This window comes from Dipodomys merriami, unplaced genomic scaffold (assembly GCF_024711535.1).
Source record: "Dipodomys merriami isolate MVZ:Mamm:240054 unplaced genomic scaffold, mDipMer1.0.p SCAF_92, whole genome shotgun sequence".
Classification (NCBI taxonomy): Eukaryota; Metazoa; Chordata; class Mammalia; order Rodentia; family Heteromyidae; genus Dipodomys; species Dipodomys merriami.
This window is the reverse complement of record NW_027206535.1, coordinates 1,519,021-1,543,629: the sequence shown is the minus strand read 5'-3', so window position 1 is coordinate 1,543,629 and position 24,609 is coordinate 1,519,021. Positions and strand designations below refer to the sequence as shown.

The window sequence follows — 24,609 nt, the reverse complement described above, 5'->3', positions numbered from 1 at the left end:
GCCCTGAGTTCAAGCCCTAGGACCAGCACATATACACACAAAACCAACCCACAAACAAAACCAAAACTTCGCGCACGCATGCGCGAGCCCACGTGCTTGCGCACACACACACACACACACACGCGCACACACACACACACACACACACACGTAGTCCAAGTTGGCCTCTAACCCTCAAATCTTCTGCCTCAACCTCCCAGGTACTGGAATTTCAGATGTGCATGCCCACACCCAGTAAACCTCCGTGGATTTCTTTTGAGAGGGAAATAGAACCCAGAGCCTTCTACATACTAAAGCATGTGCTTTACCATTAAGCTACTACAGCTCTCTCGTTTTACAAAAGCACTTAACTCCTACTAAGCAAAAGCCAGAACCATACAAGATTCTTCACTGGCTGGGTCAACTCACTTCATTTTTTTCTCTTTTCCAATGCACCCTGTGCTTTTCAACTTTACTATCATTGCTCTCATCATTTTTCTTCTTGCCTTAAATATCCTTGCTTCCCATTTTCTCCTAGGGCATCTACGAGTTTCACAAGTGCTCATGTTAAAAGGCCACATCTTCCATGACGCGCCTAGCATCCTGTGGAAAACACATCCTCCCCTCCCTGAATTCCCTCAGAACCGGAGAGTCTCCCATGGCATCTGCCTCTCAGTTATTTATGTTCCATAAGGAATTGCCTTTTCTACCATCAACTCCTCAAACACTGTTGTCATCCACAGCTCCGAGCACAGATTAAGTACTTTCTGAATGCCCAGTGAATGCAGTGTGATATTTAGGTTGAGAGAATAAAACAAAAGAACGAGGGGATTATTTCAAGATAGCCAGAATTACTGCCAGTTCTTTTCCTCAGGACATGAACATAAAATGTTGATTAAAAAACTGACTCCCCATATCTAGAGGAAGCTGAGCAAAGCCAGGGCAAGAGTTAACTACCCAATGAAAATCATCAAGCCCAGTGTGTTTCATTAATCCAGGCATTCCAGTAAATAAAGCATAAACAATTAGACTGGGTGGAGGACTGTAAAGATTATCCCATCCATTCATTCTAATGAATTCATGGGGTTCATTAGAATCCCAGATACAGCAGAGAAAGAAATGGGTGAGTTTTAAAAAGTACTCATAAACAAATGCTGAAAATTCCTTTCCCAAACTTGACAAAAGACATAAACCTACAAATCCAAGAGGCCAAGCAAACCTCAAACAGATAGACCTAAAATTCATATTGCAATAGATCATAATTAAACTTCCAATCATAACTAAAGACTATTTTTTAAAGATCTTGAGGAATGGAGGAGGTAATAATGCTTGATAGGAAATGTACTCAGTACCTTACTCATATAACTGTAACTCCTCTGTATAGTACTTTTACAATAAATATATTTTTTAAAAATCTTGAGGGGGCTGGGAAGATGGCTCAATGGTAGAGCACTTGCCTTGCATGCATAAGGTCCTGGGTTCGATTCCTCAGCATCACATAAGCAAAAATAAAAAAAGTTGGAAGCGGCGTTGTGGCTCAAGTGGTAGAGCATTAGCCTTGAGCTGAAGAGCTGAGGGACAGCGCCCAAGTCCAGAGTTCAGGCCCCATGACTGGACCGACCCCCCCCCACCGAAAAAATCTTGAGGAATAAGGAATGAAGAAGATAGAGGGAGTAGGTTTCATCTGGGCACATTGGATGCATACAAGGAAATGTCACAATCGAATTCCCCCTTACACAACTAATATATACTAATTTTTGAAAACTTAAAAAAGATTTAAAAAGGGGCTAGGTAGGTGGCTCAATGGTAGAGTGCTTGCCTTGCATGCATCAGGCCCTGGGTTCAATTCCTCAGCACCACATAAGCAGAAAAAGCCAGAAGTGGCGCTGTGGCTCAAGTGGTCCAGTGGTAGCCTTGAGCTGAAGATCTGAGGGACAGCGCCCAGGCCCAGGGTTCAGGCCCATGACTGACAAAAAAAAAAAAAAAAAAGATCTAAAAAGAGACAGAAAAAAATGACACCTTACCTATTCCTATAGTATAATAGATTTAGACAGATATCAAATTGGATCTCCAGTATCACAAAGACAAAACAAAAACCAGATACAACTAGACAAAAAAGCCAGCAGGAATATAGAATTTTATATCTATATATAGAGATGTATAGATATTTACATATAAAACATGGTGGCAACAGTGGCTCACATCTAAAATCCTAGCTACTCAGGAGACTGAGATCTGAGGATCACAGTTTGAAGCCAGCCATGGCAGAAAAATTTATGAGATTTTTTGTTGTTGTTGTTGGTTGTGGGGCTTTGTCGCTACCGCCTCGACCAGCAAGGAGACGCGACACCGGACTCTTCTCTCTGCCGTTTATTCAGGACCTTTTTTTTTTTAATCTTGTGACCCCAACCCCGGGGAGAATTCCCCACAGCCTTAAGTACCCGTTGGGTAGCCAACCCTGATATGCCACGTGGGAACCACCAATAGGTTCAGGTGCGCGGAAGCAAGCCAGATTCTTTGCCTTAGCCATATCAGGAGTTGTTTACCACGAGAGCACTCGCCATCGGGAAGGCGGAGGGCGGAAGCCGGCACCATCTTCCAGGTGCGGCCTCTCGCAGCTCTCTACAGGGCTTGAACTCAGGGCCTGGGTGCTATCCTTGAACCTCTTTGTGCTCAAGGCTAACGCTCTACCACTTGAGTCACAGCACCACTTCTGTTTTTTGAGTGATTAATTGGAGCTAAGAGTTTCTTGGGCACTTTTCAGCTTGTGCTGTCTTCAAACTTCAATCCTCAGATTTCATCCTCCTAAGTAGCTAGGATTATAGGCATGAGCCACTGGCACCCAGCTCATGAAAGTTTTTCTCCAATTAAACACTCCAAAAGAGCAAAAAGTGAAGCTGTGGCTCAAGTGGCAGAGAACTAGACTTGAACACAAAAGCTCAAGGACAGTGCCCAAGCCCTGAGTCCAAGCTCCAGGACCAACACACACACAAAAAAGAATATATAAAAACAATACCATCTGCCAGGTGCCCGTAGCTCACACCTGTAATCCTATCTACTCAGGAAGCTGAGATCTGGGAATTATGGCTCAAAGCCAGCAGGGTAAGAAAGTCCATGAGGCTCTTCTCTCCAACTGACCACCAGAAAACTGGAAGTGGTGCTGGGGCTCAAAGTGGTAGAGGGCTAACCTTGAGCAAAAGAACTCAGAGAAAGTGCCCAGGCCCTGAGTTCAAGCCCCATGACCCACCCCCCCCCAAAAAAAATCCAAAAACAATACCATCATCAACCAATAGACTAATCAACATTTATAGAACATTCCACCATGAAAAGAAAGTGTACTCTTTCATATGGCTATGAAACACATGACAAAACAGACCATAATCTCAGCCATAAAACCTCAAATTTAGAAAAATTGAAATCATATAGGATATACTGTCTGAACATAGCAGAATCAAAGTTTTTCTTTAAAAAAAGTAACAGGAAAAATACGTGGAAAATTTCTAAGGACCAGGAAAAAATAAAATTATGTAATTTAATAATATTATGTTTTAATCATTGAACTGAGTGAAAATGAAAATAGAATATCAGATATTGTGGAACATAGTAAAAGCAATTCTGAAAGGAAAATTCATAGTATTAAATGTGTACATTAGAAAAGAGGACCTAGGCTCTGGTGGCTCATGCCTGTAATCCTAGTTACTCAGGAGGCTGAGATGTGAGGATCACATGGTTCAACACCAGTCCAGGGCAGGAAAGTGTGTGAGACTCTTATCTCCAATTCCACCAGAAAACTGGAAGTGGTGCTGTGGTAGGTAGAGCACTAGCCTTGAGCAAAAGAGCTCAGGATAGGGCCTAGGCCTTGAGTTCAAGCCCCCAGAAGAACAACAATAACAACAACAAGAAAGAAGAAAGAAAGAAAGAAAGAAAGAGAGAGAGAGAGAGAGAAAGAGGAAGGAAGGAAGAAAGGAAGGAAGGAAGGAAGGAAGGAAGGAAGGAAGGAAGGGCCAGGTGCTGGTGGCTCATGCCTGTAATCCTAGCTACTCAGGAGGCTGAGATCTGAGGATCTGAGGTTCAAAGCCAACCCCAGCAGGAAAGTTTGTGAAGCTCTTATCTCCAATAAATCACTAGAAAACCGGAAGTGGCACTGTAGCTCAAGTGGTAGAGCACTAGCCTTGAGCTGAAGAGCTGAGGGACAGCTCTCAGGCCCAGAGTTCAAGCCCCACAACCGACAAAAAAAGAAGAAAGAAAGAAAGAAAGAAAGAGAGAGAGAGAAAGAGAGAAAGAAAGAAAGAAAGAGGAAGGAAGGAAGGAAGGAAGGAAGGAAGGAAGGAAGGAAGGAAGGAAGGAAAGAGAGAGAGAGAAAGAGAGAAAGAGAGAAAGAGAGAAAGAGAGAAAGAAAGAAAGAGAGAGAGAGAGAAAGAAAGAAAGAAAGAAAGAAAGAAAGAAAGAAAGAAAGAAAGAAAGAGGAAGGAAGGAAGGAAGGAAGGAAGGAAGGAAAGAAGGAAGGAAGGAAGGAAAGAAGGAAGGAAGGAAGGAGAAGAAAAGAGAGGGGCCTGGAAGATATAGTAGAGTACCTGCCTAGTAAGCCCTAAGTTCCAGCCCCAATACCAAGAAAAAAATGTACTAAATTATTCATTTAAGCTTCTTCTTCAATAATTTAGAGAAAGAGCCCATTATGTTAACATTTGCCTAGCATACTTGAGGCTCTGGGTTCAATTGTTAGTACTAAAACATTTTTTTTAAGATCCAGGGTAGCTCACACCTGTAATCCTAACTAATCAGATAAGACTTAGAAAATTGAGGTTTGGAGTTAGCCAGGGCAGAAAGGACTAAGACACTCTATCTCTAATTAATGAGCAAAATGCTGAACTGGAGGTATGGCTCAAGTGGTAGAGTGCCAGCTGTAAGTGAAAAAGCCAAGCAAGAGCACAAGGTCCTGTAAGTTCATGCTCCAATAATGGTACACACACACACACACACACACGCACGCACGCACGCACGCACGCACAGAACACACTCAAGGCCCTAGATTCATTCTCCATCACCATCATCAATAACAAAAGAAAGATAACAAAGGGAGAAGTATAGATGTATATAAGTATAAAGAGAAGGCATGTACAAGTATAGTCACAGCAAAATTTTTTGTAATGGAAAAACAGTAGAAACAACCCTAATGGCTCACTGACAAGCAGATGAATTCATTAGCTTTGGTATATTATAGCACAATGACCTACTGTTCTACTATGAAAATAAATCAGCTACAACAACATGCATTGACATTAATAAATCTCAAAGTCTATGTTAAGTAAAATAAAAAACCTACATAATATGATAACTATACAGAATTCAAAACATGCCAAACTAGGCAATATATCATTTTGTGTGTGTGTGTGTGTGTGTGTGTGTGTGTGTGTAAAGTATTAACTGAAGCAGCAAAAAAGTAAACACAAAATTCTAGACAGTGATCAGTTCTGTGGAGGAAGCAGAAGATAATGATCTAGAAGGGCCCTTGGTTGCTTCAAAAGTATGGTAACCAGGTCCAGCGCCTAGTAGCTCCTAGCTACTCAGGAGGCTGAGATCTGAGGATTGTAGTTCAAAGTCAGACGAGCAACAAACCGTGAAACTCTTATCTCCAATTAACCACCAGAAAACTGGAAGTGGTTCTGTGGCTCAAGTGGTAGAGCGCTAGCCTTGAGCTGAAGAGCTCAGGGACAGTGCCCAGGCCCTGAGTTCAAGGCCCATGACTGACCAAAAAAAAAAAAAAAAGAGTGTAGTATTCAGCTGTTTATTAAGTTGGTTGTCAGTATACAGTTGTCCATTTTATTGTTATGCTTTAAAACCTTCCATATGTCCAAGTCATTGTTCTTGCTTTTCAGGAAAGCAATTTTTTTTTCTTCACATAAATTTTGCAGATACTTGGGCACTAGTGGCTCACACATGTTATCCTAGCTACTTGGAAGGTAGAAACCTGAGAATTGTGGTTCAAAGCCAGCTCAAGAAGAAAAATCCCTCAGACTCTTATCTCCAGCAAAAAGCCATAAAGTGAAGGCAAACTGGTAAAGCACCAAGCTGAGTAAAAAGCTAAGTAAACCATGAGGCCTTGGGTTTAAACTGCAGCACCAGCAAACATACACATGTGTATGCACGTGCATGTACGCACGCATACACGCATATGCACACACACACACACACACACACACACACACAAGCCTGCAAATATTGCTCTTAGACCAACTGAATGGCAAGAATTAAAGATACTAGTAATACCAGAATTACTGAGAATGCAGGGAAAAAGACTAGTCTCACTGCATTGCAAATCCTTTGACCCAATTTAGGAATATACTCAAAGATACTGTGAAAACCAGCTGACTACAAAAAAACTGGGGCTTAGTGGTAGAGTGCTTGTCTAACATTCATGAAGCCCTAGGTTCGATTCCTCAGTATCATATGCCAGAAGTGGCACTGTGGCTCAAGTGATAGAGTGCTAGCCTTGAGCCAAAGATGTTCAGAGACAGTGCCCAGGTCCTGAGTTCAAGCCCCAGGACTGGCAAAAAAAAAAAAAAATCAACAAAAACTGTAAGTAACAGCAATATTTCCTAATAGGTGAATTAATGGATAAAGTAACAAACACACTCAAGATAACATCAAAATATTAAGTATCATACTGTTGATAAACATCTAAGAACAGATAAGAAAATATCACCAAGAGATATTAAGCCCCCCCCCCCAAAAAAAGCTGGGAATGGTGATACATACCTATAAACCCAGGTATTTAAGAGACTAAGGCAAGATAATCTTGAGTTCAAGGCCAGCCCAAGCTACATAGTGAGTTCAGGGCTGCCTTGGGCAACTTAAAAGATTATCTCAAGATAAAAAAGGGCTGGAGGGCTGGGAAGGTAGCTCAGTGGTAGAGCGCTTGCCTTGCATGCCTGAGGCCCTGGGTTCGATTCCTCAGCACCACATAAGCAAAAAGAAAAAAGCCGGAAGTGGCGCTGTGGCTCAAGTGGTAGAGCGCTAGCCTTGAGCTGAAGAGCTGAGGGACAGCGCCCAGGCCCAGAGTTCAGGCCCCACAACTGGACCCAAAATAAATAAATTAATTAATTTTTAAAAAGGGCTGGAGACAAAGTTCAGTGGTAGTGTTTAACTAGTATATTCAAGTCTGTGGGTTCAGTCTCCAGTAATAAATGAATGAATGAATGAGAGAGAGAGAAGGAGAGAAGGAAGGAAGGAAGGAAGGAGGAAGGGAGGGAGGGAGGGAAGGAAGGAGGGAGGGAGGGAATCAGACATCAATTCACAAAATATGATTTCTTGTTTATAAGCACATATATATACATACTCAAAGTTTTGATAATTGCCAACTCCTATAATAGAAATTACTGTATGTGGGATCTTGTTGGGCCCTCTCAAAGGGCTTTACATGAATTAACTCATTTAAACCTGGCAATAGTTTATAATTATTATCAACATCCTCATTTTATAGATTTAAAAACTGAAACACAGAAGTATCTTGTTCAAGGTCATACAAGTATTCAGTGGCAGCCAGGATTAAACCTAAGTCTTGTGACTCATTTGGGCTCTAAACCACCATGCTATGTGACATTTGTTGAAAGTAAAAACATAGGTGTCAATAGCTCACACCTGTAATCCTAGCTACTTAGGAAGCTAAGATCTGAGGAACAATGTTCAGAGTTGGTCCAGGTAGACAAATCTGAGATTTCACCTCCAATTAATCAGCAAAATACTAGACTGGAGATTCTGCTTAAGTGGTAAAGCACTAGCCATGAGTGGGCAGAATTTAAGCCCCAGCACTAGCGCATGTGTGTGCATGAGTATGCGTGCTAGCACGTGTGCACACATATGTACACACACACAAAGTAATTACATAGGAAAGCATGGATTCATACACATCAAAGAAGAGTAGGAATAAGGCTTTTCTTTCTATATACTTCCATGGTATTTAACATTTTGGCAACAAAAATGTGTCTGCATAATACTCCTATAATAAAACATACAAAGAGAAGGGAAAAAAGGTACTAAGCTTGGAGTCAGAGGTGGAGTGTGAACTCTGACTGATGTCTCTTAATCCTTGAGCCAACCATTTCATCTCTGGGCCTCAGTTTTCTCTCTGTACAGTAGTGGTGATCTGAACCACACTGCCCACATTTTAGGCAGGGCCGGCAGATGCAAAAGAGCAATGTGAAAATGCTTTGCAAACCATAAATCACTTCTCAAAGATGAGGCACCATTACTTTTCCCAAGCAGCTGTGCAGGCAAAGGGTGGGAAAAGCACATTATTTAAATGGAATTGAAGAAGAATTTAAGGCTCTCAGTACCTCATCATCCTCTAGAAGCAGAAAATCCTGTCTAATCTACAAGGGCACCAACCTCACCCCTCAACCCCAACTCAGAATCAAGGATGGAAAACCTAGGATTTCTGTCTGATTGGCGCGATTAGTTGTTCTCTGAAGCTGGATGACCTCATGATTATAAGCAGACTCCAGAAAGCCTTAGAGATACCTCAAAAATATCTGGCAGGGTGGTCCCCACCAGGCACTCTGCGTAGAGCAAGAAGTGAAGTGGATTCTTCTTCTCTAGGGAAAAAGGAGTAGCACTAATCACAAGGTAGGCCACCTCTAACCTCATAAACACTTTCAAGGAGAAGCCAGCTACCTCTAAATTACAGGCAGCCTCTCTACTCTGTTCAAACAACTCTCCAGTGGTGACTCATTCCTCAAAGCCAACAGGGGCTTGGCGATCAAGACCTCAAGGAGAAGCATTAGGAGATAAACAAGGAGGTTCCAGGGAGATAAGCCTGCAGGCTGCAGAGGTTCTCACACCACAGGTTTATATGTGAAAGAATAGACTCATGGGGGGAAAAAAAATCTAAGGAGTTGGGGGTGAGGGGGAGGAGTATAATGAGTGGGTGTTAAAAGTAAGACTCTGGCTGCCTAGCATGCATGAAGCCTTGGGTTTGATTGCTCAGTACCACATGAACAGAAAAAGCCTGAAGTGGCACTGTGGCTCAAGTGGTAGAGTACTAGCCTTGAGCAAAAAGAAGATCAGGGACAGTGTCCGGGCCCAGAGTTCAAGCCCCAGGACTGGCAAAAAAAAAAAGTAAGACTCTTTGTAAAGGGAAGGCAAGTACAGGAGAGGCCCCGAGCTGGAGACCCAGCACCTTGTATCCCCCTGTTCTCCAATCCTGTCCCCTTTCTCACCCCAAGTGTACAAGATCTCTCAAGCTAGAGTAGCAGCCACCTCAATTTGCCCACTCTGAAAAATGGAAATTGCCATCACCTTGTAATAACAGGCTCTGAAGAGGCCAGGATGGGGAAACCCAATAAGGTCAAAGAAGAGGACCAGATGGATGGCTGGGTAATGGTCCTCTCCCAGGGGAGACACCCAACCCACCTGATGTGTAGGTTTGGGGTACCTGAAATTGCCTTCTACAGAAGGGCCCTTCATTAAGTAGAAGACAATCACTCCACCTTCCAGCCAACAAAATGGGTATTTGCTTTTTATCTGACTGCCTACCCAGAGGCATGGGCTGGTCACACTATGCAGAAGGCTGAGCTGAGTGACTAGATGATATTAGAAAAAGGGATTAAAAGCTGGGTACCCAGGGCTCACACCAGTAATCCTAGCTACTCAGGAGGCTGAGATCTGAGGATCACAGTTCAAAGCCAGCCAGGGCAGAAAAGTCTGAGACTCTTATCTCCAATTAACTATCAGAAATCTTGAAGTGATGCTGTGACTCAAAGTAGTAGAGTGCTAGCATTGAGCAAAAGAGCTCAGGGACAGTGTTCAGGCCCTAAGTTCAAGCCCCACAACCAATGAAAGAAAGAGTTTGTGGCCCCAAAATTGCTGTTAAATAGAGAAACAGGGAGGGAAAGGAAAGCAATCTGGGTGCTGGTGGCTCAGACATGTAATCCTAACTATTGAGGAGGCTGAGATCTGAGGATCTCAGTTTAAAGCCAGCCTGGGAAGGAAAATCTGCAAGACTCTTACCTCCAATGAACTACTCAGAAAAAGCCAGAAGTAGAGTTGTGGCTCAAAAGTGGTAGAGCACTAGCCTTGAACACAAAGAGGCTCAGGGACAGTGCCCAGGCCCTGAGTTAAAACCCCAGGGCCCGCAAAAATAAATAAATAAAATGAAGAAGAAAAAGAGAAATGGGTGGTATTCTAAATAGGCAGCCCTTCTCATTAACCTGAAGCCCTACATGGAGGCCTGGCAGGGAGAGGTGGGCTCCCCTGCTGATCTAATTTTTCTCCAGGATACCTATTAGTGCCCAGGTAGCCTACAATGAATGAATGGTATAGGAAGGTTCCTCAGAGAACTTCTCCAAAGGACTGCCAAATATGACTCTCCTCTCTATACTCTGACCAGCTTGCCTTGTGTTTTTGCTGGCCAGTCCTATGGCTTGAACTCAGGGCCTGGGCACTGTCCCTGAGTTTCTTTTGCTCTAGGCTAGCACTCTACCACTTGAGCCACAGCACTTTGTCCAGCTTTTTCTGTTTACGTGGTACTGAGGAATCCAATACAAGGCTTCATGCAAATTAGGCAGGCACTCTACACACTAAGCCACATCCCTAACCCTTGCCTTGTGATTTGCTTTATTTCCCTTTTCTTCATCTATTCTAAACCATCCTCTACCACTCCACAATCTCTTTGCTTCCCATTTCTGCTAGCCAGGCTTAAATCTGGACCACTAGCCTTCTTGGCACATACCTTTTCCCAATTAAACCTGTCCACCCATAGGAAACAAACACGTTGCACAAGACAGCACTGTGACCCAAAGAGGCACAGATCATAATTACCAGCAGGTGAGGAAGCTTGTCCCACCTGCTCTGAGCACACACGTCTGCAACTGAAACCATCTAAACGCACACCTCCCTCCACCCTGGTGAAATATGGACAATGTTGGCACTAAATGCCTGGTGATTGAGTAACCCTCCTTTCTCAGATCCTCCCTTCAATCCTCCCGCAAAAACCATCATTCCCCAAATTCCTGGCAGCCTAGGAGATGTCGGCTGCAGCGTTCCTGAAAGTGCCTGGCAACAAATGGGGGAGATGAGAAGATGTGAGGAAAAATTTATAAGTGTTGGTCAAGTCTCATGACTGCAAGAAACAGTCACCAAACTTGAAATGTTCCTCTCTCCACCCAGATGTTTCTTCCCTACCCAGGTGTCACAGAGCCAGGCCCTCTATCATTTTAGAACTGAATCATTCCATTGGAGTAAGCACCAACGTTTCCAAATCAAGCCTCTCAAAATGCAAATGTTCTGGAACTGGAGGTGTGGCTCAAGTGGTACAGCACCAGGTAAGCAAGAGAGCTAAATGAGAGCTTGAGGGCCTAAATTCAAGGCCCCATGCTAGAGAAAAAATTAAAAAAGCAAATGTTCTGACCCAGCAAGTCTACTCTCAGATATCTCTCTCCAAGAGAAATGAAAACATATATGTCCACATAAAAACCTGCACACAGGGGCTGGGAAGGTGGCTCAGTGGTAGAGTGCTTGCCTTGCATGCATGAGGCCCTGGGTTCAATTCCTCAGTACCACATAAGCAGAAAAAGCTGGAAGTGGCTCTGTGGCTCAAATGGTAGAGTGCTAGTCTTGAGCTGAAGAGCTGAGGGATAGCGCCCAGGCCCAGAATTCAGGCCCCACAACAGACAAAAACAAACAAACAAACAAAAAAACCTGCACCCAAAATTTCACAGCAGTATTATTCACAGTAGCCAAAATATAAAAACAACACAAATGTTGGTCATCATTTGGCCATGATGAACAAATCTATAATACAGTCAACAGAAGTCTCAGAAGTTTCTCAGTGATTACAGCACTTATTTAGCATGCTACAAATCCTAAATTTAATCCCCAGCACCAGAGTAAAACCAATAAATAAATAAATAAAAACACTGTGATTTTCAGTTTGAAAATGAGTAAGAACGTTATAATGCAGGTGAACCTTTAAAACAGCATAGAAATTGAAAGAAGCCTGTCACACACTGATTACATTTATTTAAAATGTCAAAAAGTAAATTAGCAGGCCTGGTGGCTCACACCTATAATTCTAGCTACTTAGGAGGCTGAGATTTAAGGACTGCAGTTCAAAGCTAGCCCGGGCAGGAAAGTCCGTGAATCTCTTATCTCCAATTAACCATCAAAAAATCCAGAAGTGAAGCTATGGCTCAAGTGGTAAAGCACTTGCCTTGAGAAAAAACAAATACCTCAGGGACAGTTCCCAGGCCCTGAGTTAAAGTCCAGGACTGGCACAAGTGCACATGCACACACAAACACACAGAGTAAATTCATAGAGAAGGAAAGTAGGCTGGGAGTTACCTAAATCTAGAGAGACTGGAGGAACTGGGAAGTGACTTCTTGTGGGTCAGGATTTCTATAAAGTGAAGAAAATGATCTAAAGTTGAATTATTGATGAATGCCCAACTCTTTAGAATATACTTAAATCCACTAAATTGTATACCTTAAATGGGCGAATCATATAAGAATTAATTTCAGCTGGGCACTGGTGTCTCATGCCTACAATCCTAGCTACTTAGGAGGCTGAGATCTAAGGATTGTGGTTCAAAGCCTGCCCAAGCAGTAAAGTCCATTAGACTCTTATGTACAATTAACCACCAGAAAATCAGAAGGAGAGCTGTGATTCAAAGTGATAGAGCACTAGCCTTGGCCAGGAAAGCTCAGGGACAGCACCCAGGCCCTGAGTTCAAGCCTTAAGACCGACAAAAAAAAAAAAAAAAGAATTTCAATAAAGCTATTATAAAACAGATTAAGTTCATGGTAAGCTTTCCAATAAAATGGGGCTTAGCCAAGCACTGGTGACTCATGCATGTAATCCTAGATATTCAAGAGGCTCAAATATGAGGGTTGTAAGTTCAAAGCCAGCCCAGGCAGACAAATCCAAGACTCTTAACTCCAATTAACTAGCAAAAAGCCGTAAGTGGAGGTGTAGCTCAAGCGATAAAGCACCAGCTTTGAGAAGAAAAAGCTAAGAGAGAGCACAAAGCCCTTAATTCATGTCCTAATAGCAGCATGTGCACACATGCACAAGCACACATGCATGCATACACACACACACAGACATACACACACAGACATACACACACAAACATACACACACAAATATACACACACAGCCGGGCGCTGGTGGCTCACGCCTGTAATCCTAGCTACTCAGGAGGCTGAGATCTGAGGATTGTGGTTCAAAGCCAGCCTGGGCAGGAGAGACCGTGAGACTCCTATCTCCAATAAAACCACCAGAAAACCGGAAGTGGTGCTGTAGCTCAAGTGGTAGAGCGCTTGCCTTGAGCTGAAGAGCTAAGGGACAACGCCCAGGCCCAGAGTTCAAGCCCCACGACCGACAAAAAAAAAAAAAAAAAAAAACACAAATATACACACACAAACATACACACACAAACATACACACACACACAAGTGGGGCTCAGGAGAGGCTTGACATTAAACTATTTCAGCTTCTGAGGTCTCAAGAAAATGTCACCTGTTCCATGGTCTTAACTACAAATTCTAAATCTACCCAGCTGTTAGAAACCCTCTGACTAAAGCAAATCCAAAACAAAAGAAGGGTAATCCTGGTAAATTAGAGAGTATCACCTTATTAGAGAGCCCAGAGAAACAGTGTACACTAGTTGCACTGGTCAGAAGATCAGAAAAAGAGGAAAGGGCACTGAGAAGGATGTCAAAATATAAGTCCTGAACATAACTCTGTGTAGAAGCAATCCTGGCTGAGTTAGAACTAGTAAAGGCCCTCAGCTCTTTGCCATGGGTCTATCCACATAGGCCTCTCTTACCCTTGAGACCCTTATTGCAGAAGGACCTAGACTAATAATGAAAGAAAAGAGTAGATAAGAACAAACAAATGTCAATACAATAGGAAGGAGCAAACCCACAATACCTATGTGCCTCTGGTTATACAAAATAATATTTATTGGAATGAACTCTGGGAAATGGGGAAAAAAAAAAAAAAAAAGCAAACTTTGACCAAGCCAGAGAATTCATAGACTCTCCGGCTTGGGTGCCCACAAAAGGTTAAATTAGTCTAGTTCAAGTCAGTAGCAAACAGGAAATAGTAGTTAATATCTGAGCATTTACCATGTGCCAAGAACCGTACTTAATGTTTCATATGTATTATCTTACTTAATCCTTATAGTATGAAGAGAAGGGTATAATTATTATCCCTATTTTACAGATTAAGAAACTGAGAATAAAGAAATGAAATTACCAATGTAATCTTTGGCAAAGGAAACATCAGAGCCCTAACTACAGCCCATCTTAGATTCCCAGACCCAGGTTTTTAAGTAAACGATGTTACTAATAGAAAGCTTAAAATTGTAATATAATCACACTGGGATTATGGTAAAGCAGCATGTAAGAGGCAAGGAGTATAAATCTGCCTATAGCTCATTTAACAGGAAATCAATAAGTGTTGAAAACTGATACATCAAGCAATATCACTATAAACATTTTATTTAGAAAACATGGAGGTTTACACCAGACAAAACAGCTAAAGTTGGCAACTTATATGGAGCAGACTTGTAAGCAGAGGATTGTTATATTCTTTTTAAAGCTGTTTAAATAAAATGTGTGTGTTTGTGTGTGTGTGTGTGTGTGTGTGTGTTGGGTTTTTTGGTCAGTCATGAGGCTTGAACTCAGGACCTGCACACTGTCCTGAGCTCTTTTGCTCAGGCTAGCACTCTACCATTTTGAACCACAATGCCACTTCCAGTTTTCTGGCGGTTAATTGGAGATAAGAGTCCACAGACTTTTGTGCCCAGACTGGCTTTGGACCACAATCCTCAAATCTCAGCCTCCTCAGCCGCCAGGATTACAAGCATGAGCCACCAAAACCCACTACATATAAAATATATATTAAAAATATCTTGAAAAGAAGAAGAGGAGAGAAGAGGAGGAGGAAGGAGGGAGGGAGGGAGATACACCATGCCAAAGTCTAATGCCATGGACACTTGTTCTTTTTTTTTTTTGGTCCAGTCGTGGGGCCTGAACTCTGGGCTTGGGCGCTGTCCCTCAGCTCTTCAGCTCAAGGCTAGCGCTCTACCACTTGAGCCACAGCGCCACTTCCGGCTTTTTTCTTATGTGGTGCTGAGGAATCGAACCCAGGGCCTCAGACATGCAAGGCAAGCGCTCTACCACTGAGCCAACTTCCCAGCCCTGGACATTTGTTCTTTAACCACACAGCTTCTACTCTCCTCCACTAGTAAGAATACTTGTTTTTGTTCTGGAGAGTATCCCTCAAGTGGTTGGTTAATCTAATTTTGTAGGTCTATCAATCAAGAAACTCTGTCCTATTCCCAGTCAGGTAGGGATATAAGGGAACAGTGGTATCCTCTTCCTGGAATCTTAGTGGCAAAAGACCTAAATACATAGATCCAATTCACCCAGAAATAAAAAGTTCCCATTAGTTCTTTGTACTTACTTAAAGTCTCAGGACTCTGGATTTCCTCGGTTTAGACTTTTAAAAGTTTTCCCTTAAAGTTTGTACACTGCCCCATTTCCTTGTAAGAAATTATGCCTCGGGGCTGGGAAGGTGGCTCAGTGGTAGAGCGCTTGCCTTGCATGCCTAAGGCCCTGGGTTCAATTCCTTAGCACCACATAAGCAAAAAGAAAAAAGCCGAAAGTGGCACTGTGGCTCAAGTGGTAGAGCGCTAGCCTTGAGCTGAAGAGCTGAGGGACAGCGCCCAGGCCCAGAGTTCAGGCCCCACAACTGGACCAAAAAAAAAAAATTTTTTTAAAAAAAAGAAGAAAAAAAGAAATTATGTCTCACAGTAGGAATTTGTTAACTGCTATTATAACCAAAGGAAATTCATGAAGATGTCTAATAAAAATGGGTTTGAGGTTTATTTGTATTTTATGTGCAATGTAACCAAAGGGACTTACAAAAAAATACATTTTTCCCATCATATATATCACATATATACATATACATATGTAAACATACAGATTTGAAAGAAACGTCCTGCTAAAAAAGTCTCCCCTCACCTAACACTTTGAGAATGTGAATTCTATTTATTTTTATTTATTTATTTTTGATCGGTTGTGGGCTTGAGCTCTGGGCTTGGGTGCTGTCCCTGTGCTCTTCAGCTCAAGGCGAGCACTCTACCACTGGAGCCACAGCGCCATTTCCGGTTTTCTAGTGGTTTATTGGAGATAAGAGTCTCACAAAATTTGTTGCCCAGGCTGGCTTTGAACCGAGATCCTCAGATCTCAGCCTCCTGAATGGCTAGAGGCTACTCAGGCGTGAGCCACTGGCGCTCAGCTTCTATTTTTTTTTAATGCTGTTCTTACTCCCACTACATTGATTTCAGACCCACTAGTGGTTATGGTGTGCAGTTTTCAAAAACACTGACTTCTTGTAGCAGTTGCATCTACTTCCAACAATAAAAACAACCCAAGGTGTGTCCTAGCCATATTTCCATATCAATGTGTGACTAAGGCACAAGCCCACTCATGGACAAACATTAACAGGGTCCCAGGGTCTTGAATCCCAGTAGACTGGGATACCAACTGTCTACACTGCCAATTCCAGGAGAGAGAAAAAAAATGTCTGTTCATTTATTCATTCACTTTGCACATGTGCTGAACACTTTTTGATGGTATGAATATATGGCAGGTTCCTGGGGACTGTCCAGAGCCATAAATTCTATATGCATGCTGGCTCAGAGGAGAGGAATCCAGGACAAAGCTTGTCTCCTGACTGATAGATTGTTTATCATCTCCTCCTCCCCTTCTTTAAGAGCCCAGAAATGTCTCCAGGATCTAGACCTGGGCAGTGACTACTTCATTCCCAGCACACAAGTTCAGCCTAGACAAAAGGAACAAAAGGGAACAAAGGGAATTTAGGGCCGCCCCATTTGCTACAGAGGCTTCTGGTTAGCTTCAAATTTATCTATGGTTATTTGGAATTCCTTGTTTACTGTTTTCCCACCTATTCTTTATGCCTAGCAAACATTCAGGAGCAAGATTCATTCTCAATGTTTTCAATGTCATGGTAGTAGACTTCTTTCTGGATCCCTTTTCTACAAGTAAAATGAAGCCCAAACAACCCTCTCCATTTATTTCACACTCTTTGCTCTTCCTCAAACCATTTTAAAACAGCAAGAGTATGGACTAGGACTTGGGGCTGGAATTTTTTTTTTTCCTCCCTATTTCTTCAGCATCCCATAGCTGGGAAAGAAAAGAGTGTTGTTGTCCTACTAGGGTTGGACAGTAACAAGACTTGCAATGTGGCATAAATGGTGAGGAAACTGTTAACAAAATTAAATGATCTTCTGTACTCTAAACTTCAAATAAGCACCTATTCTACAAAAACTCTTTGAAGAAAGCTGGATTAAGTTCTACCTCAAGTGGCATGCTGAGACAGGCAGAAGAGAATCAAATGAGGGGAGCATACAAACTCCCCATCACTTTGGCTCCCATTTCACTCTTGCCTATTGATGATACACTACACACCTGTGCTGGGTTTGATTCCAGGCCTAGAAAACACTCAGCCATAAAGTACCTTTGCCAATGGACAGCATATGGTCAACTTTGGGGCAGGAAGTCAGAGACTGAGGGAAACAAGGCAGACTTGCTTGCAGTGAAGAAAGAACACTCCCTCTCTCTTCAATCTTCAATCAGAAATTTCCCTCCTGAGGTCCACATCCCTTCACTTCTCTCAGCCAGGGTTCTGAGAGATTCCCTACATCCATTTGCGCTGGATGGAATCAACACCAAGAAAACTGTCCCGGGAAGCGATCGGTGGGCCAGCAGAGCGAGAGGAGCAGAATAGCAAGGGGTATGGAGAAATCCGAGAGGCGACCACCGCGTGGAAGGCCCTGTCCTTCTTAGCATTTAAAGGTTAAGAGTCCCTGACCATCCTCCCAGTAATGTGAGCCCTACCGCCCCCAGCTGCGATTCCAGCTACTAGGATTTCACCCTTTACAACCTTCGCCCGGTACTGAACACCTGAAGCACCAGAAAATTCATCGAGGGGCCTCTGAGGTCACCAGGACCCACGGAAGAGCTGATTCCACCCCCACGAGGTCCAACAGAGCGCCGGGATCCCGTCTCTGGAGCTCCTTCTCCAGAGACCCAGTCTGGCTGCCCACGGGTCGCCTGAGTCAGGCGCGCCCAGGCGTGTGTGGTCCCAGCCCGGGTCTCGCCCGCGCCGAGTCTCCGGCGGCAGCTGCAGCGTCCCCCCCCACAAAGGGCAGGAACATCCCCAGCCCTGGAGCCCCAAGAACCCCCAGCCCCACCCCGAGCCTCCACTAACCGCCTCAGGACAAGAGAAAAGAAAGAGCCGCGGGAGCTCCCCGAAGCCAGGCTCCAGGTACATGTCAGTGAACTCGGCGCGGGGAAACCGGAGCGGTGGAATCGGAAACCGAGAATAGCCAAGCGGGGAAGGCGGCGTGGGCACGTTTCCTTACCACGGTCTGGCCTTCGGGGTGCACGTCCACCAGGGTACACCAGTTCCGCGTTCCGTTCATCTTCCCGCGGGGGTCAGAGCGCACAACCCACCCCTCCGCCCTGCTGTCCGGTTCCTACTGGGCGGCCGCACGCGGAACCTCCCCCAGGTATAGGCGCGTCGGGGGCGTGAGCGAACGTTAGCCACGCCCACCACATGCTGTTCGCCAACGAGGGCGAAGGAAAAGACAAAGTGGGCGGTGTCAGGAGCCTTCCGGGCACGCCCCATTTGCGCTGGTTAAAATTTACATAAAGGTGGAGCTTAGGCGTGACCTGGGGCTGCTTAACTGAACAGTTTTTTCTGGGCTTCTGGTGGTGCTTTAATATTCTTTTTTTGTGTGTGTGTGCTAGTCCTGGGGCTTAAACTCAGAGCTTGTAGGCACCTCAGGGCCTGAGCCACAATGGCACTTCAGCTTTTTTTTTTTTTTTTGTAGTTTATTGGAGATAAGAGTCTCATGGACTTTCCTGCCCCATCTGGCTTCGAACTGTGATCCTCAGATTTCAGCTTCCTGAATAGCTAAGATTACAGCCTTGAGCCACTGACGCCCAGCTTCCACATTCTTTATTAATCTTACCTCCTTCCAACTCTCAGTGTGGGTTAGAGGGAATTTGCCCTATTTGTTCTTCCTGTAGCCGAGGAATTGGGGCCTGCACACACTTTCAGGCACTTTCCTGTTATAGGTAAACCAGCCTGTAGGCTTTGTAGAGCTGAGTAAATCTTTGCTCTATGATTTAAAAAGGCAGGCACTACGGGCCAGCTCATTCAGACTAACCTAAGCCAGTCTGACAGGTGCCCTTCCCTGGCAAGGAGCCCAGGCCAAAGTCAAAGCCAGCTCTGGGTGGGGCTTGTTTTGCAGAAGCTATTATACCAAAGCTACCCTTATTTGGTGGGGAGAGGCGGGACACATCACCTTAAAAGGAATTTGTATTCTAGACCAAGAATGATTCTTAACTTTGACAATGGCCTTTGATCTGAAGGCTTAGGGCTGAGATCTGAGTGCAGAGAAGAGAGAGAATTGCTCACTGGGATCCTGGAGTTTCTTCCCAGCTTAGCTGTTCTGGCCAGTGGCTATTCCACTGGCCTATGAGCTGCCTGGGCAGAAGGCAGAATATATCAGAAGTCTGGCTTCATTACTGAGTGGGTAGTAGGTTTGGTGAACAGTTAGCTGTCTCTTCAAGCCAGCAAAGGCAAGGAGCAGTGATGCAATTTTTTTTTTTTTTTTTTTGCCTGGGAGGTAAATACTGGGGATATCTTTGTGACCTCAGGAAATAAAACACAGTTCTGGACCATTCCCCTCTAGCTCTCAAAGGAGGCATTTTTCTGGCCTTGCTATATTCCCAGAAAATAGTTTAGGAGAAAATGGAGCAACAGTGGTGCATGCCTGTAAAATCCTAGCCACTCAAGAGACTGAGATCTGAGAATCAAGATTTGAAGTCAGTCCAGTTAGACAAATCCTTGAAATTCTCATCTCCAATAAGCCAGCAAAAAGAAGTGGGGGTGTGGCTCAAGTGGTAGAATGCCAAATGCAATTGGGGAAAAAAGGGAAAAATGGAGCTGCTATATACACTTCCAATTTTGATCTGCTCTAAAGGACCTCTTTAAAAAATGAATGAAACCTCCAAAAGCTGTATAGTTAAACTAAAAGAGCTTCTTCCCAAATCTTACACCTTCAAATAAGCCAGGAAAAAGATGACAAAGATTCCATATGGTATATAATTTTAATATTTAATTTAAACCAAGGCTGGATTAGATGGGAGAAAATGCCTGATTTGTGAAATATAGGTTTTCTTTTTTAATCATGAAATTACAAATCATTGGTGAGAAGAGCCTTCTTCTGCAGGTTCCCTACAGAACTTTCTTGGGACACACATGGTTAATAATTCCCCCTTAACCCCTCCTCCGGACCTAACTTGCCCTAAAATCCAAGAAGAAGTAAATTCTCCATTGCCTCTTCCTATTTCTGCAGAGGCAGCTCCAACTCTAGGCAAAGCCCTGAGTTGGGACCCATTCCTGAGAAAAGGAGGCTCCATTGGTTTTCTACTGAGGCTAGGTACATCTGGTCAGAGAAGCCAGAAGGAAGACTATAAAGACTGAGTCCTTGGCTTTTGAAACCTGTATAGACAGTTGTTAGAGTTCCCAGGTGCAGTTCCTTATAACCCACATCCAGAGTAACAAAAGGAAAAACGGAAACTCTGAGCAGAACCACCTTACCATGGCTCTACCAAAGTCCCCCTCCCAGGAGCCCCTTGGCAGAATAGTCTCTGGACCAGACACTGGGGAAGTAGGGCAGGCTGAGGACCCCAGTTGGGGGAAGGCTGATCTTTGGAGAGGTATGAATGTGTAGGTATAAAAGGCAAGAAGAGCATCCTTATCTCCTCACCCTGGCTAAGGCACTGAAAGGAAAGAAGCAAGATGGGAAAGGGAGAGGATGCAGGGTCCCCTGGTCCCACTGGCTTAGAGAAGACAAAAATGTAGGGACTGGAGATGTGTAGGGACTACCATATGGGCCCCCATGACTGTGCAAAGAGAAGCATATAAGAAGTGGGTAGAACCACGCCTGCGTGTTCATTACCCATAACATTCCCTTTACCTTGCTCCAGAATGGAAGGAAAATAAATTGTGGGAATCCAAGGAGCAGAAGAGCATTGGGTATTTCCCTGAGCTGTAGGATTAAGGGCTAAAGAAATAAAGCTTTATATACATGGCAATTTCCATCTTCTTTTATCCTTCACAGTCCTCCTCAATCTGCTGTTGCCCATTCTTCCACAATAAGGGAGATGAAGAAGGAGTCAGCATCAACAGGAAGAGCTCAGCAGGCCTAAAATACCTACTCCTCCACTGGAAAGGCCAAGTCCATCCATCAACTTCACCCAGATCCCCCCCTGTTTTAGGTCTGAATAACAGGATCACCCACAGGAAAGAGGAATCCATGGCAATCAGACCAAAGTAAGGCAGAGTAGGGCTGTCTGGATAGGCTTCAAGACTGATTCTGGACCTCTGAAGACTACAAGTTAACAGGAGCTGGTCTGCAGGTTGCTCTCTGTAAGCAATGATGCGATGGATGAAGGGTCGTAGACGCTGTCAAATTCCTCATCAGAGCTCAGTCCCTCGTGCTTGAGGGCTGACTCAGCCACTGAGCGGGAAGTTTTGCGCCTGAGTCAGAGAAAATACTGGTAAGTGAGGGGGAATAGATTGAGAATAGATTCATACTAAGGAATTAATTCTTCTAGGGCCTAAGGCCATTCACAAGATTACCCCACCAATCAGAGATCTAGAGAGATGAGGTAGAGGATGGCAGCTGAGATACTAAGAAATAATAATACTGGCTACCAGGCTGGAAGGTATGACCACACATGCACATGCAATGAATCCAAGGAGAATAACATCTTAGAGAATCTCCTCCTTCTCCAGCTCAGGAAGCACCATTCATTTCCTGTTCTATTGATCTCATAGAGCAAAGCACAGAGGGGCAATCCATACCAGGAGTCCTTTTCCAGGGATTTGATCCGAGTATGGAGCTGTTCATTGACCTCCTGCTGCTCCTCCAGCTCACGCTGTGCCTTCTTCCTCAAACCATCCAGTCGCTCAATTTCCTCTTCTGCTTCATCCACCTGCCGCTTCAAAGCCTTCACCCTCAGGCTTAACTAAGAAGGATACCAAGTGCCCACATTAGAAAAGCAACTGCTACCACTACCTGGGACCTCACCTGTAACAATTATGAAAAAGGATAATTGCCCCTGGAAAAAAATTTGTGACTATGAGCAAATTTCCTTGCCTCGGAAGGTTGTTTTGGAAATTAAATGAATTCAGATATAACACTTAGAGAAACTAGTACCCAATATATAAGCTATGACTCTTCTAGTCCCTTCAATCCAAGCTTTGACTTTCTATAAGGAAATCCAAAGTTTGGAAGACCTATGAGAGATCCAGGTCTTCTATGATCTTCAGGGAAATGCATAATACATACCTGTGCTGCAATTGCTTGGCCTCACCTGATCTTTCTGGTCATTGACATGCTGCCGCTCATCATCAATTTGGATTGTCAACTCTTTAACTCTCCTCTCCAGTTTTCGGTTGGTGGACTGTAGAACTGTTTTCTCCCTAACAGAGTGAAAAAGAAAGAAACTTTACTTGGTCCCTTACTGCCTCTTAAGCATTTTCTCAGTCATGAGCTCCATTGGTATATTAGGAAGCATCCATGGAAAATCTAAAGAACCAGAGAGAAAGAATTCACATCTCAGAGTTTCTGCAACTCTCTGCTCTGAATCAGAAGAAAAAAAGACTCCCTGAAGATGAAGCCAGGTTGGCTAGATTATAAGGCAGAAGGAATAAAACTGAGAGGGAAGAAGGGAAGTAGAGAAGAAGCTCTAATTACCTCTCTTCAGCTTGTAGCTTCTCTTGCAACAACTGATTCTGAGATTCAAGCTGGGAGAGATTGGCATTGGGCTTCTGGAAGCCTTCTGTGCTGGCCAACCGGGTCTTCAAGTCCTTGTTCTGAGATAGAAAGCTTCCATGGTTAGCATTCCAGTAGGTCTTCTACTCACCATCTGGGGTCCACCTTCAAGATTCCCCTTCCTTTCACCTGTCTCTCCAAGGAGATTTTGTCACATTCCAAGTCTTGCCGAGTAGACCTCTCCTGCATGAGCTCTGTCCTCAGCTGATCCATCTAGTGGAAATATAAGAAGGAGCTAGACCTGGCAGAGGTCTGAGGTGAACCAGCAAGCTGAATCAAGTAGGACAGGCTCCTGGAAATCGATCTCTGAACACAATCTTAAAAATTCCCAGGCAACGCTGGTGGCTCACGCCTGTAATCCTAGCTACTCAGGAGGCTGAGATCTGAGGATCGAGGTTCAAAGCCAGCCCGGGCAGGAGAGACTGTGAGTCTCCTATCTCGAATAAACCACCAGAAAACCGGAAGTGGCGCTGTAGCTCAAGTGGTAGAGCGCTCGCCTTGAGCTGAAGAGCTGAGGGACAGCGCCCAGGCCCAGAGTTCAAGCCCCACGACCGACCAAAAAAAAAAATTTAAAAAAAAAAATCCCAGGCAACTAAGAAATGGTTATCTATAAATGGAAGGAGCCATGGGACTGAAACTGTTTCTTCTACCAGCAACCAGCAGCCCTCTTGAACCAAAACAACTCTGACTCAGGTCAAAATAACCCAGGCCACTCCTTCTTCCACTTAAATTCTTGGCCTCTTTCCACCTCAAGAAACCTTCCAATTCTTCCAGAAGTACAAGAGACCTTAAAGTGGACTCAGCTGTGTACAGATTCTGCATCTAGAATTCTCCAGATCACAACAGATGGGAGGGAAGAATTGTCTTCAAGGGGGCCTATACATTACACAGGGCAGATATGATGAAAGGTAAAGAAGGCTCACCTGGTCCCGACTACGATTCACCCGGTCCGTTAGCAGCTCCACAGTGTTCTTCTCTTCATCTAACTCTGCTTCCAGCCTGGAGACTTTTTCCTATGGCAGACGGATAAAATTCTTCCCCAAATTCTGGATCGCCAAATTCAGAGCAGTACTTTCTCAAACTCCATAGAATTTCCTCTCTTGGGCTGGGAAGGTGGCTCAGTGGTAGAGCGCTTGCCTTGCATGCCTGAGGCCCTGGGTTCAATTCCTCAGCACCACATAAGCAAAAAGAAAAAAACCGGAAGTGGCGCTGTGGCTCAAGTGGTAGAGTGCTAGCCTTGAGCTGAAGGGCTCAGGGACAGCGCCCAGGCCCAGAGTTCAGGCCCCACGACCGGACCCAAAAAAAAAAAGAATTTTCTCTCTTATATGTTCCAGGAACTTTTTGGTTCCCATCCCTACCAGAAGCACCATGGAGCCAGCGCCCTCTGCTGGCCAGGTGTGATATCAGGAGATGGAGTGGGACTTGATGTGTTCATGCATGGTCATGCATGAGGGAAACCTCAGAATCCATTCCTCACTGGGGGATTCAAATTCCCCAAAGGGAAAACTAAGAAAGAAACCCAACTTCCTAAACTGAGAACAAGATGGAAAGACTCAGACATAGAAGCACCAGAGTGCAGATTGAGGGAATACATTTCAGCTAGGAAGTACCATGAAGAGGCTCAAAAACTACGGACTTGCAGCCAGGCACTGGTGGCTCATGCCTATAATCCTAGCTACTCAGG

The 24,609-nt window shown here is 44.1% G+C and overlaps 2 protein-coding genes across 3 annotated transcripts in view; both read right to left on the bottom strand.

Annotated features, from left to right (window-relative positions):
* The window catches only part of LOC138821468 (tuftelin), a 50,472-nt gene extending 31,929 nt beyond the window's left edge, over positions 1 to 18,543 (bottom strand). For both annotated transcript variants that reach the window (XM_070013714.1, XM_070013715.1), the window contains exon 1: positions 18,435 to 18,543. In XM_070013714.1, coding sequence (XP_069869815.1) covers positions 18,435 to 18,494 — 60 coding nt within the window. In that variant the 5' untranslated portion in view covers positions 18,495 to 18,543. The remainder of the gene's footprint in view (positions 1 to 18,434) is intronic.
* Positions 18,544 to 20,178: 1,635 nt separating this feature from the next.
* Positions 20,179 to 24,609, bottom strand: part of LOC138821608 (cingulin-like) — a 28,844-nt gene continuing 24,413 nt past the window's right edge. Inside the window, exons 16-21 of the mRNA XM_070014037.1 lie at positions 23,849 to 23,938; positions 23,055 to 23,138; positions 22,848 to 22,966; positions 22,465 to 22,573; positions 21,953 to 22,116; positions 20,179 to 21,625 (exon numbers count right to left, since the gene is read on the bottom strand). Coding sequence (XP_069870138.1) covers positions 21,484 to 21,625; positions 21,953 to 22,116; positions 22,465 to 22,573; positions 22,848 to 22,966; positions 23,055 to 23,138; positions 23,849 to 23,938 — 708 coding nt within the window. The 3' untranslated portion in view covers positions 20,179 to 21,483. The remainder of the gene's footprint in view (positions 21,626 to 21,952; positions 22,117 to 22,464; positions 22,574 to 22,847; positions 22,967 to 23,054; positions 23,139 to 23,848; positions 23,939 to 24,609) is intronic.